Here is a 15,998-nt window from a genome sequence, read left to right as displayed (position 1 = left end):
TTTTCGGTTAATCACATGATATGAACATATGATATAATATGTCACCTTTGAGCTGAAATAATGGTAAAGGCACATTATATATTTTTTTATTTGCTCCTGTTGAAGCTGTGATGTGGCTGAAAAATATCACAAATACATGCACAAATACAAACAAAGTTTACTAAAAAGTACAAAACATTTCTCTTTACAGTCACAAACTGTATTTGAAAAAATATATCAGTAATTATTTATTAATAATAAATGACAGAATATAGCACCTGTTATTGTGTTCTTATCATCATTAAATGTAAATCTGCAACGACTATGTCAGGTTCTGGCTCTGTGCTCAGTTTTATTTTGAAAAGGACTTTGTTCATTGGCCATATCATCCTGTTTTATTTTGGTAGTCTCCTGGTTTCTGTTTCTGTTCTAGCTTCACTCCCGGTTTACGTTTTGTCACAGCTGTCCCTGCTTCACCTGGTCATTATTACGGTCGTTATTAACCACCACCTGTTTCCCTAGCTCTTTGCCAGATCGTTGTTTGTGTGTTCCCGTATTATTCCAGTTCGTTGTTCTAGTCCCGCCGTATATCGTGTACCCTGTTTCTGACCGTTTATTCTGAGTCTGCCTAGTCCCTGTCTGCCTTGTCTGCCGTGATCATCTACTGCTGCCTGTTACCGACCTTGCCTGCCTGACCACGATCCTGCGCTCAACGATTCGGTATTGTAATCCATCTCTTGTGTATGACTTTGCCTGTCCCTGACGCCGTCACTGCCTGATCCTGCTTAAACCCCGCTTGATCTTCCGTGTATGACGCTGCCTGAAGTGGATTCTGTATTCTGGAATAAACTGTCCTCTTATCATCATAAACGCTGTGTTGTGCTGTGCATGTGGGTCCTCATCCGTGCGATCGTGACAGACTACATAACCCTCTAATAAAAACATGGAGCTGCCAATGTTTCAATCACACAGTACTGTCTGCCTTATTTTAGTAAAAGCCCAAATATTTAGAAAAACAAAAACAAGGAACAAACATTTTCATGCCCTACTGTTTACTATGAAGACAGCTTGTTTAAATTATTGATGTGTCAGCTGTGTGTGTGGCGACAGCACAAGTGTCTTCCTCAAGGTGACTCTGCTGATTACAGACATCTGCTTCTCTTTACCAATCTGAGAACTGGAGCCCTCCTTCTTGCTCACCTCATCGTTGACACGGCAAAGGATCGTTAAGATGTCATCACCTCTGAAACAACAGCAAGCACACAAAATAGATGATTATTTCTATTAGGAAAATGTAATCTCAGAAAGTTCACATAATCTCTGTGCATATCAACAATTACATCATCATATGTCCAAAAATGACACAAATCATTAGTCACTTTTCGCTACTTTAAACAATGTAAAAATATAATTTGTAGTTTTAACCTTGGACAGCCCTCCTTAAGCTGTTTACACACAGACTGGACAAACCAGCTCCCATCATCCACGTTTATGACACATTTGTAATCTTCAACGGTAGAGATCTGAACCAGACAATCAGCTTCCACAGGAATGGACAGAGAAGAATCGTCTGCTTCCAAGTCTGATGATGTCACTCCCTTCTGTATGTCTGGTCCCTGACAGGCCTGGATTAGGAACACCTTGGGCTTGCCAGTGAGGGCTGATTGGTCAGTTGCCTTGAAGGTTTTGGGTATTTGTTGAATGCAGAGAGGCTTCCTGTCAATCCCTAGGATGACACCCTTTGTTCCGTCACTCAGTATACAGCAGATGAAGGCATCACCGTGCTCAGGAGGAGGATGCTGAAGTTCAGTGAATCCATTGTTGGTCCACTCCTTTAAACCAAACTCCTGCAGCTGAGAGACGCTGCTCAGAGAAGCAAAGCATTTGAGTGCTCGCTCCATCTGATCAGCAGTTTGGTCTCTACACACCAGTACTCTGAACCCCAGCCAGCTGAACACTTCAGACAAATCACCTGCAAGAAACATGGAAACAAGGTCAACACACCAAGCTTTAATCACTAGCAAACAGGACTAGGCTGCCGTCTTTTCTGCAACATACAAGCATCTTTACTGCTTCCACGTCTTACGCTCCCATCACTGAAGTTCTCGTTGTTCATAATCAGACACAGACCGACAGGCTGGCTGTTCAGTGGATACTGCTCATCCTAAAATAACAAGAAAAATTTGAGAGAAAATATTTTTATTCAAGATAGAAAACAATCAATTAACCCATGACTTCTGTGATCAGAAAGGACTGAAACTCCTTCATTTAAATGCATTGTTTTTGTTACATTTAGATACTATTCACACAAATCACCTGTTTAAGTCTCTTGTGTGAAGGTGCATCGTAATCTGTAGGAAACAGGAAGTAAGGAATGATGAGGAACACACATCACATTCTTGTGCAACGGGACTGTACACATGTTGAAGGACCTCTGACCTCACCTGAACAAGCTTGGACCGGTTTAGGTAAAGGCTTGTTATGATGTATGTTCTGCAGCTTAGGATACGTGGACCTGATGTCCTCGTCAGTTTGCAGGAGGTTCAGGAAGTCCTGGCAAGTGTCCTCTCCTTTATTTATCATCTTATCCATAAGCTCAATCATCTGCTCTTCTACATTCACCCTGTTGCTACTTCTAAGGTTCCTATTTTCACGATCGGTTATCAGTTCCTTCTCATGAACTTTGGTGAGGATCAGAGTGGGGTCTGCACTCAAAACCTCCAAGATGGTTGTTTTATTGCTCCTCACTGTGGCTATTGCTGACATGGCGACTCTGAAACAAATTGAAACCATGGACGTTACTGAAGAGAGAGACAGTTCCTGTTCTCAGAGCAAAGCAGATATGCACTGTTACATTATATTATAACACGTCACTAATGTTTTTATAGACTACTGTTCTCAAGTACGTTACCAAGGCTTTAGATTATTAGATTGTCACAGTAAAAGTCGCGATTTGCAATCAAACAGTAACTTCTATAAAGTTCAACCATGTTCTACCACTGCTGTTGCTTACTTATGTCGGTACGATATGTCGCACATGCTGCTCAACTGAGTTAAAAAAAAGCCAATGCATAGGACAATAAAAGTCTCTTCAGTTACCTTTGCTCCTTTAAGACGCTTTATAGTACAATACAGCAGCAATATCTATAGACTTAGAATCCCAGGATTTTTCGCGTTGTCTTCGCGTGGAGGGAATCAGCGCTCGCGGCGGCAGACGGTGCAGCGGCTGCTTTGGTTTTAAGGAAGGGAGTCACAGGAAGTCACTTTTCTGCTACTATCCAGAAACTAGATCCGGTGTCTTTCGCCAGAGTTTCCTTTGTAGTTAGGATCCTTGCAGAAGAATGTGAGTCAATAGTAGAGACGTTTGTTATCCGAGCACGCCTACAGTGGCAGACCACTGCTACTACTACTACTACTCCTGTTGAACATCGGGGCTTGTTTTTAAGTCTATATAGAAATGAGAATTACTGCAAGATTATGAATATTAGAATGACACGTGTCCCATTTTTACACATGTAGTAGATACAATTTTACAAATTACAAATAATGCAAAACTAACCACATAATCATGATCCAGCTATTTCAATTTTATTATGTGACTCTAAAAATGATATATTTATTAATATATTGTAAAAAATGCACTATGTTTGCCAGGTTGCTCTGAGTTCGCCATCCTGGATTCTCACTGTGTCGGCATTGGCAGCAACTCATCTGTGGAGCGGTTGAGCTTCCCTCCTCTTGCCATAATCTGTGGAACCATGCAAGCTCATTTGAGTTATTAATGACAATTCTGCATTGTTTCGTTACGAGTGTTTTCACAGAACGACAGATCTGTGGGTGAACAAGTGTGGACATGCACAATAAAATCAGAAAGACGAGGTAGAACAATGATCTAAAAGAACATGTGTGAGACTTACTTCAAGATACTCATGGTAATCTTCCTCCAGGTCACTGGTTATGTAGACTTGAATTGCCAGCAAACACAAGGAGAAGACTGTGAATTCACAGACTCGTTTGGAAAAGACTCTTGTAGATTAACCTGCGTGGGCCTCTGCTCACCTGTCACTGTTGTTCCACAGGGGGACTCATCTATGGCTCCTTGGCTCTGAGCGCGCAGCAGCACACAGGGCTGCTGGAGCCTCCTGGCAAACTCCACGGTCACACTGAACAGGCCCAGGGCCCTGCCGCCCTCTGACACGGTCACCAGAGAGTCTGGGAACACGCAGTTCTGCAGCTCAGTGGGCTCTGAGGGGAGACGGAGGCATGGAGGTCGTATTGGACTTATGTACGGCTAATGTACGTCTGGTGCCATGCAGGAGATGCCAGATGGTGACAGCTTAGGGTTCTTTCAGAGAGACAGGGATGCATTGACACACTCACCGATGCTAGACATGAACGTTAAAGCTTCGTCAGAGGTGATCAGCTGCTCTCCGGTCTCCAGTCGTTCAATCCCGACTGAGGCACCAACAGGAGAATCATCCACTGGATCCATCACCCAGTACGTAGTTAGACGAGTTTAAGACACGGTTATTGCGACAGGGACGCAGAATGAATGTTTTTTTTATAATCGGCAGTACTTTGTATACCTGGGTTTCTGCTCTCTTCGGATCCGGAAAAGACGAAGCCCAGTTGCTACGGCAACGACGCCGCTGTACCGTAAACATAATTGTGCGTGTGCAACGTAATTTGTAAACTAACGTAACCTGCCTTTATCAGAAAAATCTAAATCTATACACTTTTCGGTTAATCACATGATATGAACATATGATATAATATGTCACCTTTAAGCTGAAATAATGGTAAAGGCACATTATATATTTCTTTATTTGCTCCTGTTGAAGCTGTGATGTGGCTGAATAATATCACAAACACATGCACAAATACAAACAATGTTTACTAAAAAGTACAAAACATTTCTCTTTACAGTCGCAAACTGTATTTGAAAAAATATATCAGTAATTATTTATTAATAATAAATGACAGAATTTAGCACCTGTGATTGTGTTCTTATCATCATTAAATGTAAATCTGCAACGACTACATAACCCTCTAATTAAAACATGGAGCTGCCAATGTTTCAATCACACAGTACTGTCTGCCTTATTTTGGTAAAAGCCCAAATATTTAGAAAAACAAAAACAGGGAACAAACATTTTCATGCCCTACTGTTTACTATGAAGGCAGCTTGTTTGAATTATTGATGTGTCAGCTGTGTGTGTGGCGACAGCACAAGTGTCTTCCTCAAGGTGACTCTGCTGATTACAGACATCTGCTTCTCTTTACCAATCTGAGAACTGGGGCCCTCCTTCTTGCTCACCTCATCGTTCACACGGCAAAGGATCGTTAAGATGTCATCACCTCTGAAACAACAGCAAGCACACAAAATAGATGATTATTTCTATTAGGAAAATGTAATCTCAGAAAGTTCACATAATCTCTGTGCATATCAACAATTACATCATCATATGTCCAAAAATGACACAAATCATTGGTCACTTTTCGCTACTTTAAACAATGTAAAAATATAACTTGTAGTTTTAACCTTGGACAGCCCTCCTTAAGCTGTTTACACACAGACTGGACAAACCAGCTCCCATCAATCACATGTCTGAAAGATTTGTAATCTTCAACGGTGGAGATCTGAACCAGACAATCAGCTTCCACAGGAATGGACAGAGAAGAATCGTCTGCTTCCAAGTCTGATGATATCACTCCTTTCTGTATGTCTGGTCCCTGACAGGCCTGGATTAGGAACACCTTGGGCTTGCCAGTAAGGGCTGATTGGTCAGTTGCCTTGAAGGTTTTGGGTATTTGTTGAATGCAGAGAGGCTTCCAGTCAATCCCTAGGATGACACCCTTTTTTCCGTGACTCAGTATACAGCAGATAAAGGCATCACCGTGCTCAGGAGGAGGATGCTGAAGTTCAGTGAATCCATTGTTGGTCCACTCCTTTAAACCAAACTCCTGCAGCTGAGAGACGCTGCTCAGAGAAGCAAAGCATTTGAGTGCTCGCTCCATCTGATCAGCAGTTTGGTCTCTACACACCAGTACTCTGAACCCCAGCCAGCTGAACACTTCAGACAAATCACCTGCAAGAAACATGGAAACAAGGTCAACACACCAAGCTTTAATCACTTGCAAACAGGACTAGGCTGCCGTCCTTTCTGCAACATACAAGCATCTTTACTGCTTCCACGTCTTACGCTCCCATCACTGAAGTTCTCGTTGTTCATAATCAGACACAGACCGACAGGCTGGCTGTTCAGTGGATACTGCTCATCCTAAAATAACAAGAAAAATTTGAGAGAAAATATTTTTATTCAAGATAGAAAACAATCAATTAACCCATGACTTCTGTGATCAGAAAGGACTGAAACTCCTTCATTTAAATGCATTGTTTTTGTTACATTTAGATACTATTCACACAAATCACCTGTTTAAGTCTCTTGTGTGAAGGTGCATCGTAATCTGTAGGAAACAGGAAGTAAGGAATTATGAGGAACACACATCACATACTTGTGCAACGGGACTGTACACATGTTGAAGGACCTCTGACCTCACCTGAACAAGCTTGGACCGGTTTAGGTAAAGGCTTGTTATGATGTATGTTCTGCAGCTTAGGATACGTGGACCTGATGTCCTTGTCAGTTTGCAGGAGGTTCAGGAAGTCCTGGCAAGTGTCCTCTCCTTTATTTATCATCTTATCCATAAGCTCAATCATCTGCTCTTCTACATTTACCCTGTTGCTACTTCTAAGGTTCCTATTTTCACGATCGGTTATCAGTTCCTTCTCATGAACTTTGGTGAGGATCAGAGTGGGGTCTGCACTCAAAACCTCCAGGATGGTTGTTTTATTGCTCCTCACTGTGGCTATTGCTGACATGGCGACTCTGAAACAAAATGAAACCATGGACGTTACTGAAAAGAGAGACAGTTCCTGTTCTCAGAGCAAAGCAGATATGCACTGTTACATTATATTATAACACGTCACTAATGTTTTTATAGACTACTGTTCTCAAGTACGTTACCAAGGCTTACTTTAGATTATTAGATTGTCACAGTAAAAGTCGCGATTTGCAATCAAACAGTAACTTCTATAAAGTTCAACCATGTTCTACCACTGCTGTTGCTTACTTATGTCGGTACGATATGTCGCACATGCTGCTCAACTGAGTTAAAAAAAAAGCCAATGCATAGGACAATAAAAGTCTCTTCAGTTACCTTTGCTCCTTTAAGACACTTTACAGTACAATACAGCAGCAATATCTATAGACTTAGAATCCCAGGATTTTCCGCGTTGTCTTCGCGTGGAGGGAATCAGCGCTCGCGGCGGCAGACGGTGCAGCGGCTTCTTTGGTTTTAAGGAAGGGAGTCACAGGAAGTCACTTTTCTGCTACTATCCAGAAACTAGATCCGGTGTCTTTCGCCAGAGTTTCCTTTGTAGTTAGGATCCTTGCAGAAGAATGTGAGTCAATAGTAGAGACGTTTGTTATCCGAGCACGTCTCCTAGTGGCAGACCACTGCTACTACACTACTACTCCTGTTGAACATCGGGGCTTGTTTTCAAGTCCATATAGAAATGAGAATTACTGCAAGAATATGAATATTAGAATGACACGTGTCCCATTTGTACATATGTAGTAGATACAATTTTACAAATTACAAATAATGCAAAACTAACCACATAATCATGGTCCAGCTATTTCAATTTTATTATGTGACTCTAAAAATGATATATTTATTAATATATTGTAAAAAATGCACTATGTTTGCCAGGTTGCTCTGAGTTCGCCATCCTGGATTTTCACTGTGTCGACATTGGCAGCAACTCATCTGTGGAGCGGTTGAGCTTCCCTCCTCTTGCCATAATCTGTGGAACCATGCAAGCTCATTTGAGGTATTAATGACAATTCTGTATTCTTTCGTTACGAGTGTTTTCACAGAACGCCAGATCTGTGGGTGAATAATGCTTCTCTATCACTTCAATTCCTCCAGCTTTTACCTGGTTGTGGCCGGAGCTGAAGCCCTCATCCCTGTCCTTGCCATTCCAAACCACTTACCACAGGTCTCCATTTCATCACCACGCATCCTCTCCCGTATACCCCAAACCAGCCATCTGCCCTCTTTCTCCCCTTTCACTGGCTGCATAAAGGTACTGGTGGTTATTTCACGATTAATGCTATGTTCTTCTCTTATAGCACGAGCATGAGAATCGCTGTGAGGACTGCATTGATACAGTCAACTTAATTACTTTCATTTGTAAATAAACACTGTTAAAGCTGTTAACAATCTATATTGGAGTAAAACAGTTTTGCACACCATGGTTTTCATCGATTAACCGACCTACACCACACATATTTATGACAGCTTAGAAGTCATTATACAGACTTGACCTCCAGCTCCGGGTAACATGATGAAATTTGTTTCAACAAGATCATGTGATACAAGTACATCCTTAGGTATATTTCCTGCTGTAGAGTACATTTAAGTGGGTTCTTGATTTTTTTATGATTTAAAAAAAAGGCAGCGATGTAGTTAATTAGCTAGCTAATATAAGAATGTTGCTACATGTACATGTAACAGTAAGATATGTGACTGACATTAGAGCAGATCAGGGCTGACCTCAGTAAGGACGCTGCTGCCTCTGGAGGATGATCAAATCTAAAACTGAGGCAGCAGGGGGAGTCTGAACTTGTACAGAAATCAAGAAATGCTCATCACCTGTTTTATAATTAGAGAGAGATAGTTGATTTGGTTAAGTTTTATGTATAGTAAGACATTTTTGTTTAAATGCACAGGTCAGATTTTCTGAAAAACAACATTACAGCTATTCTTTACTTAGTAAATAAAAACACTAAAGAAGTGGTGTATAGAATGTTGTAAGCATGTGGCTGATGTCCGTCAGGAAACGCAATGACATGCATTTCCTAAAAGTATTATAAGGTAAATAGAAAGTTATAAAGCTTTTAAACACGAGATGTGTGAGAGTGTGATTTCAGAGGGTGTGGGCTGTCACACTTGCTTGTGAAGGCTGGTAAAGAAGGCCGGAGACCTACCCTCCCCACGAATGAGATCAAGCGAATGGTGTGGGTGTGAGAATGTATCTGAGAGTGCATGGGTTCACGTATGATTGACTAGTTTGTTGTGAGAGAGTTTATGGTGTGTGTGTGTGAGTATGTACTGTATGCGTGTGGTGCGGTTGGAGTATGGGGGGTCCGGTTTTCCGCCCAGGGTACGATGATCGTCTGCCTGGGTGGTCTCTTTTCTGCTGACCCCCACCAATTGCTGGCCTTGTGCTGCGGGCCCGATGTGGTGCCAGGGGATGTGGTCGGCCGATGAGTTAGGCCCCGCTCCGCTCGTGTAGGGGTGGTGGTCTGGGGGTGGGTCCCACTCTGGGCGCGGGGGTATCTCCTAGCGGGCTGCCTACGGACCGTGGGTCCTCGGGCTCCATTCTCTCAGGCCGGCCCTCCGACTGGGGGGAGTGTTTGCCCCTGGCTCTCATAGGGCGGACAGCATTGACCCACAGTAGTCCACTCTGACCTCGGGTGCTGTCTCTGTGGCTGCTGCAGCTCTGCCTGCGGGGCTCTGTGTGGGCGGCTTGGGTCGCAACACCTGCCCTGCTGGAACTGAAGGTGCGTGGGCTCCCTGGCTGCTAGGATTCTTTCCTCTGCTTGTTGGATGGGCGTAGTGGCCGAGCTCCTCCCATCAACCTGGCTATCACAAGTGGCATTGTTCATGCACCAACGTCTGCCTCACCCTTTGGGTGAACAATGTTGAGCTACAGCTTTACTAACTTTGTAGTGGGACACTTAACACCTGAACTGATAAACAGGCTTTCTAAACCTAACTGTAAGTATTACTGATACTTATTACTACCAATATCAATAATGTGTGAATATGGAAATTGTGGTGTTGTATGTCATGACTATTGTTATAAGTAGTTCGGTAACTTTTCGGTGTATAACAATGCATATGTGTATGTATATATGTATATGTTTATGTTTATGAGTATGTCCACATACCTTAACACTATTATTGGTATTAGTATTAATCTTCAAGGTAAACCACAGTACAACAGTTGTTTAGTTATGAATGTGTTAGCCTAAGGTACATCCCTGCTTATTTATTTTGCACCGATTTAACAGATTTGCTTGGTTTCAGCAGCTGGTTGCACCCCTACCCCCACCTTCCCTCCCGCACACACCCCAAAGCAGAAACTAAACCTGTCCACCAACACAGCAACATCACACATATTTAGGATTAGCTAAATAAAACATTAAATAAACCATTAATCAAGAAGAGAATATATATTTTATATATACTATTATACTACTATACTATATTATTATAGTATAGTAGTATAATAGTATATATAAACTACTATAGATACCCCTCCTGTTAAAGCAAAGCTGTCCATCACAATATGGCATTCAGCTTAATATATGCTGCTTGTTAAACTGCTGGATAGAACAAAAAAAAGAAAGAAAAAAAAGTATACTTTGTGCCCTTTTCCTCGTTCCACAAGCACTTTTACTGTACTCTGCCTAATTACACCCATGCCATTTTCAGAAAAGCAGCCTAACCTACCATATTGTGATATTATAATTTTGGGAAAATTTACACACACAGATATATAAAAATATTATACACATATATGAAAACTTATGTACAGAAATTACATTTTTTGTAATTCACAGTCATTCCCAGCAGATATAACAGACTTAATTGTCTGTTATATCTGCTGATTTAATGTATCACACATTGTGGTTTAAAAACAGCTGCCTGTGATTATACACTTGGCCAGTAGGTGGTTTCGTTTGCACATGAAGCTTCGATGAATGAACCCTTTCTCAAACCAGTCGGCTCAAGTAGTTGTAGCTGATTCAATTTAATAATCTAATACTAATGCAAAAGCATTAATATTCCTTGAAACAGGGGCACCAGGTTTGTTTTAAAGCTGAAACCACAATTTTATTCATTCAATATATGCAGATGAGAAACAAGTAATAAAATAATGAGCAGTAAACATGAACAGCCAGCAATGAATTAACAGATAAAATTACTTTAGTGAACGTGTCTGTGTATGTGTTTGTGTGTGTGTGTCTGTGTGTGCGCGCGTGCGTGTGTGGAGTGAAATGAACACTTTATATGAACAGATCAATGAACATATGTATGCAAAGGGAAATGAACAGATGACTAAACCTTAAAATCTAAAAGTGTGATGAATTTGGGCAAGAGAAGGCTTGGAAGGCTCCTTTTAGTGCGTTGAGGAAACACCAGTGTTCTCTGAGATCAAGAGAGATATTTTATATTCCCTGTCTGATGTAGTAGGAAGCTTTAGTGTCCTTCGATACCGTCCTATAGAAAGTTCCCTCAAGTCCAGTTGCCAAAACTCCTTTATCCTGGTTCGTCGTTCCTCTAGGGAACCTTGTGACCCGAGTTTGTTATGGCTTAGTGAGAACGTGAGAACATCAGCTGGTTATGGGAAACAACGCTTCTTCTCAACCTAAGCGGTAAAAATGACTGAAGCCAAAGTTGTTGATTTAGACTACCTAAATTAAAAATAGTTAACAAAATTTATGGTTATTGGAAGAAAATTTCAGTTTAGTTGGCATCTGAGCCTGGGCCTCTGGAAAAAACTGAAATAATGTTCAGGGCTGTCTTGACCATAGCTTTATCTGTCATCAGCAAATTGACTGATTCGATATTCAAAATCAGAAATGGTTATTCATTTTAATTGAGGATGGTTGACACTAAATGAGGTAACATTTGAGTATATATAATAAACTGTTTGGGAGAAATTGTAAACCCTTGTCTAAGGCCACGCAAAATATAAATTTTAAGTGATATATAACAAAAAATGTTGTTATGTTGTTGTTGCTGTGCTTTTCTCTCTCCTCCTCCCCAACCGGTCGAGGCAGATGGCCGCCCACATCCAGCCTGGTTCTGCTGGAGGTTTCTTCGTCGTTAGAGATGGACTTTTTCCTCTCCACTGTTGCTGTCAAATAAAAGGCTTGCTGTATGTGAGATTTGTTGGGTGTGAGGTCTTAAACCTTACTTTGTAAAGTGCCTAAGATAACTTTGTTGTGATTTGGCGCTATATAAATAAAATTGAATTGAATTGAATTAAAACATTTTAAAACCTTTAATAAATCCTTCCCCAAAACCAAATATTCTAAGCACTGTAGACTGTGCTGAAGTACTCGCTGTCTTCTAAATAAACTTGAGCAGGACCTCCGGACATTGAATATTAGTGCTGTACGTGTATGATACTGTATGTGAAATAAAACAATGGCATGACAGAGCAGTTGCGCTCCAGCAGGCTGGTCACGCTCCCTCACAACCTAGCCCCGCCCCCTCCCAGCCCGACGGTTTCTGGGGCAGGTACAGAAGAAACCAGGAAGCACTAGTTGTAGTTTGTGAGCCCATTGCAAATAATACACCAGTCTGTGTTGGAGGAGGAATGACTGATAACTTTTCTGCATAGATAATATGGAGGGTACGGAGTATCCCTTTATTCTTAAATATTACCGTTTCCTTCTGGTCAACCCCCATTGAAAATTGGTTTTCCTTCAAAAATTCAGTAGTTAATCCATCTATACCTGGCAGTTTACCGTTTTGAGGAGTGAGACGTGTTTTCTCTCTGCTCCCACTCTACTTTTGCTTGCAGTGTCCTTGTCGTGTCTATTCTGAGCACCCTGATCTGCTATTCTGGAATTTTTTTGAACATGGTGCTAATCAACTGGTCACTTAGAGCATTGGATTAAATTTTCTCTCAAAGTAAAGAATCAACGGGAGAGCCACTCTGCCCCATGGGAACTCTTGCCTCTGGATATGTGCAGGACTCGTGGGATTCCTGGTGTCTGGAGCCACTGTCCACAGAGGATGCGGAGGATCTATGCATATTTTGATCTATGCACACTTTGATAACAGGGCTACTCATGATTGGCGGTGCCCTGCTTTATCGGACGATTGGAAATTCTGCTTTATTGGCCGTTTATCGGCCGTGGAGTTACATATGCCCTTGGGGTCCAGGGATACTCGGCTGACAAAATTACACCAGAGGATGGCCCGGATTGATGGACTGATAAGTATCATCTCAGCTCGTTCAGAGGAATTACATCAGAGGATGACCTGGATTGATTTTTGTATTGTATTGTTTTGTACTGCAACTTGCTTCCACTGTCAGATGGGACGTGTTACCTGTGCCAACACCAAGACAAGTTCCTAGTTCTGTAAAGTGCACTCTACAGGGCCTGGCAATAAAGCTCTTTCTGATTCTTCAGGTTCTGATCTTCCTCATTTAATTTATGTATATTATCTCTTACAGTACATTCGGCGGTACATAAATAAGAAATCAGTCCACCTTCTTGTAATTAGGGTTTCCTTTTGTATTACCTTTAGATAATTTGTTATAGTATTATCAATTTTAAGCTTAGAAATCTTTTACGTGGCTTGCCTTTGATTTTCCAGGCTAAAAAAATATGAAGAATTTTCCAGTTTATTTTCAACAAATCTTTTAATTAGAGTTTAAATTGCAAGATCATCACATTTGTTTTTTCATCTGGTTGTTTAATTTTTTCGTTCGACTTTGTTTGTATTTTCTTAGGATTTGGCCATGCAATGGTGTATGGTAATACCTAGATTTGTCAGTTTTCAGTCATCATAGTTTCACCTTCTTCCTCTTCAACTGCTTCTGTGAGCTCATCAGAGCTGTAGTCGTGTTTTTTAGCACAGTAAAGCTATCTGCCTGTTTTGAGTTTGCCATTGCAGTAAGGGAGAAAAAACAAACATGAGCTGGTACGTTTCCTTCTATCAATTCTGGGACAAAGCTATTTTCTTTTTGAGCCTGCATAAACGCTACTGCTCACCCTGCTATCTTGGACTTTCCCCAACAGGAAGTGTTTCAGCTGCACGAGTTAGCAGGAAAGTTGTATGTGCGACAATCTCTGCAATCCTTCCTTTAAGACCTATTAGGACCCACTTCTCCCAAATTTGGTTGGTGGTGAGGAGTGATTGGCTCACATTTTCAATTCTTGAATTGTACTTTAAGGGCTTGTTTGACGCACCCAAAACGATGAGGTTTTAAAATCCACAAAGATGGCTTCATCCGTACGTTACTATGTTTTTGCATTCATATTAACTAGTGCTGGGCAGCAATTTAAATCCTTAATTGCATTAACTGCATGAATTTTCTGCGATTAATCACGATTAACAAATTCAAATTAGTATATCCTGCGTTTTTGTTTTAAAACTACTACTCTCCGGTGAGAGCAACAGTTGATGCACATTGTAACGCCATATAAGCTGTAGCTAATCATTTGTTAGCTTGCCGGTGTTGGGACCTAGAAATATTTTTCTAGGTCCCCTATATAAATATTATATTTTATAAAATCTTTCTGTCAGAGGATATGTTTCAATTTTAACATTTTTCATTTATGACTTTGTAATTTGGGGCAAATCAATTCTTTAGTTATTTATGAGAAAAAGTCAAAGGTGAGTATGTCGATGACATCATCACTTGGCGTGAGAGGAAGAGAGAGTGGAAACTCCTGCTACATTACATGGGTGATCGGAGATAGAGATAACTGGCAACCAGTGTGAGTGATTGTAAGAATGTGATAAACAAATTCCAACAGAACCCGGGCTAATAAAAGTTGCCACAAGAAGACGAGGCCTCAAAGAGTCCTCCCTGTTTGGGGGTGCAACACCTTGCTTTTGTTTACACTTCTCCCACATGCTACATCCAATGTATTCTGCCTAAGTCTGCCTCTGCTTTTTGTTTAGGTGGGGGATTTGCTGGCATCAATGGTGTGTATTGCATTTAAGCGATACTTCAGGCTCAAAGTACTATGGTGATTAAGCTGATTCAGATTCAGCTTTGCCGTGAATGACTTGGTTCTATGAAGTCCGCCATTCGGAAGAGATTAAAATATGAAAATGTCCACGTAAGACACCTTTATTCTAATCCATTCTAGTTCAGTGAGCACTGCAGCTGACTGCCCCGCCCCCAAAGCCACTGATTGGTTGAGAAGCGTATCTCAGGCCAGTGCTGATCAACAGCCTGCTCCTCCTGTGGCTCCTCCTCGTGCTGCATGCCGAGAGGGTCGTGTAGCAGTGTGCTGTGAGTAGCGACTACAGCGAAACTCAAATAAATGTTCACAATTGTGTTTAGCAGTCCCTTGGGAAGAGGCAAAGGGTCTGTTTTATCTTTTGATATGGATTTTTGTACTGTGTATTATATTATAAGTTAATGATGTTTCTGTGTTTTGAAAGTCATAATTTTTTCTAATTTTAGTCGGTGAGGGCTGATTGGTTAGTTGCCTTAAGGTTTTGACCATTTGTTTAACGCAGAGAGGCTTCCTGTCCTTCCCCAGGGCAACACCCTTTGTTATGTGATTCAGTATACAGCAGATGAAGGCATCGCTGTGCTCAGGAGGAGGATAGTGAAGTTCAGTCCACTCTTTCACACCGACCTCCTGCAGCCGAGAGGAGCTGCTCAGAGAAGTGTTCCTGTGTTTGCTTCATCTGATCAGCTGTTTGGTTTTTAGACATCAGTAAGTTGGCGCCCTAGGTGCTACTGATGATTTTGCGCCCTCTACTCTTCCCCCGGCGCGATCATGTCTATGTGTCCCCCATACATGTTTCTGTCATGAAGGCGGACCCACATGCACACTCAGAGTCAGGATACAGGCAGAGGTCGGTACACGTAAGCAGGCTTCAGAGACGAGAATAGCAATCAAGGTAACGCTGGAACGAGGTACGGAAACACGACGATCTGGCAGAGGACTGGTGTGAGTGCTGGTGACTAAATACTGAGACTGTTTACTGATTAGTGGCAGCTGGAATATAATGACCGGAAGTAAAGTGAGACCTAAAAATGGCGTGACAAGAAATCGGATATTCCCAAAATAAAACAGGAAATAAACCACCAGGAACTAAGGCAGATGTGGTCAGTGCCGAACCATCAGGAGCTGTGGCAGATGTGGTCGGTGCCGGACCACCAGGAACCCAGGCAG

At 41.6% G+C, this 15,998-nt stretch overlaps 2 protein-coding genes and 1 long non-coding RNA gene across 4 annotated transcripts; 1 reads left to right on the top strand and 2 right to left on the bottom strand.

Annotated features, from left to right (window-relative positions):
• Positions 1-72: 72 nt before the first annotated feature.
• LOC114844038 (caspase-3-like) lies at positions 73-4,624 on the bottom strand. Of its 2 annotated transcripts, XM_055503662.1 has the most exons (10): positions 4,566-4,624; positions 4,360-4,461; positions 4,039-4,224; positions 3,897-3,943; positions 3,079-3,727; positions 2,424-2,752; positions 2,296-2,330; positions 2,038-2,143; positions 1,405-1,951; positions 73-1,222 (listed from the first exon to the last, which is right to left on the bottom strand). In XM_055503662.1, the coding sequence occupies exons 6-10, from the start codon at positions 2,743-2,745 to the stop codon at positions 1,057-1,059; spliced, it is 1,176 nt and encodes a 391-aa protein (XP_055359637.1). In that variant the 5' UTR covers positions 2,746-2,752; positions 3,079-3,727; positions 3,897-3,943; positions 4,039-4,224; positions 4,360-4,461; positions 4,566-4,624; the 3' UTR covers positions 73-1,056. The 2 variants fall into 2 exon arrangements, with proteins under 2 accessions (XP_055359637.1, XP_055359638.1); XM_055503663.1 differs by lacking the exon at positions 3,897-3,943 and having other exon boundaries at positions 4,360-4,607.
• A 161-nt stretch (positions 4,625-4,785) lies between these two features.
• LOC129603272 (caspase-3-like) lies at positions 4,786-7,536 on the bottom strand. The gene is made up of 6 exons (XM_055503661.1): positions 7,201-7,536; positions 6,541-6,869; positions 6,413-6,447; positions 6,155-6,260; positions 5,522-6,068; positions 4,786-5,339 (listed from the first exon to the last, which is right to left on the bottom strand). The coding sequence occupies exons 2-6, from the start codon at positions 6,860-6,862 to the stop codon at positions 5,174-5,176; spliced, it is 1,176 nt and encodes a 391-aa protein (XP_055359636.1). The 5' UTR covers positions 6,863-6,869; positions 7,201-7,536; the 3' UTR covers positions 4,786-5,173.
• Positions 7,537-7,750: 214 nt separating this feature from the next.
• On the top strand, positions 7,751-8,685 carry LOC129603273 (uncharacterized). Its single transcript, XR_008693023.1, has 3 exons — positions 7,751-7,876; positions 7,975-8,044; positions 8,178-8,685. It is a non-coding gene; the product is annotated as an uncharacterized LOC129603273 (long non-coding RNA).
• Positions 8,686-15,998: the final 7,313 nt, after the last annotated feature.

This window comes from Betta splendens, chromosome 17 (genome assembly GCF_900634795.4).
Source record: "Betta splendens chromosome 17, fBetSpl5.4, whole genome shotgun sequence".
Classification (NCBI taxonomy): Eukaryota; Metazoa; Chordata; class Actinopteri; order Anabantiformes; family Osphronemidae; genus Betta; species Betta splendens.
This window is presented reverse-complemented; position numbering and strand designations above follow the sequence as displayed.

Bases quoted from the DNA above. Each gene is read 5' to 3' on its own strand.
- LOC114844038 (XM_055503662.1), bottom strand. From the start codon at position 2,745: ATGTCAGCAATAGCCACAGTGAGGAGCAATAAAACAACCATCTTGGAG. The intron at 2,144-2,295 runs GTGATTTGTGTG...TTGTTATTTTAG, and splicing joins CACACAAGAGACTTAAACAG to GATGAGCAGTATCCACTGAA. The intron at 1,223-1,404 runs GTTAAAACTACA...CTGTTGTTTCAG, and splicing joins CTTAAGGAGGGCTGTCCAAG to AGGTGATGACATCTTAACGA.
- LOC129603272 (XM_055503661.1), bottom strand. From the start codon at position 6,862: ATGTCAGCAATAGCCACAGTGAGGAGCAATAAAACAACCATCCTGGAG. The intron at 6,261-6,412 runs GTGATTTGTGTG...TTGTTATTTTAG, and splicing joins CACACAAGAGACTTAAACAG to GATGAGCAGTATCCACTGAA. The intron at 5,340-5,521 runs GTTAAAACTACA...CTGTTGTTTCAG, and splicing joins CTTAAGGAGGGCTGTCCAAG to AGGTGATGACATCTTAACGA.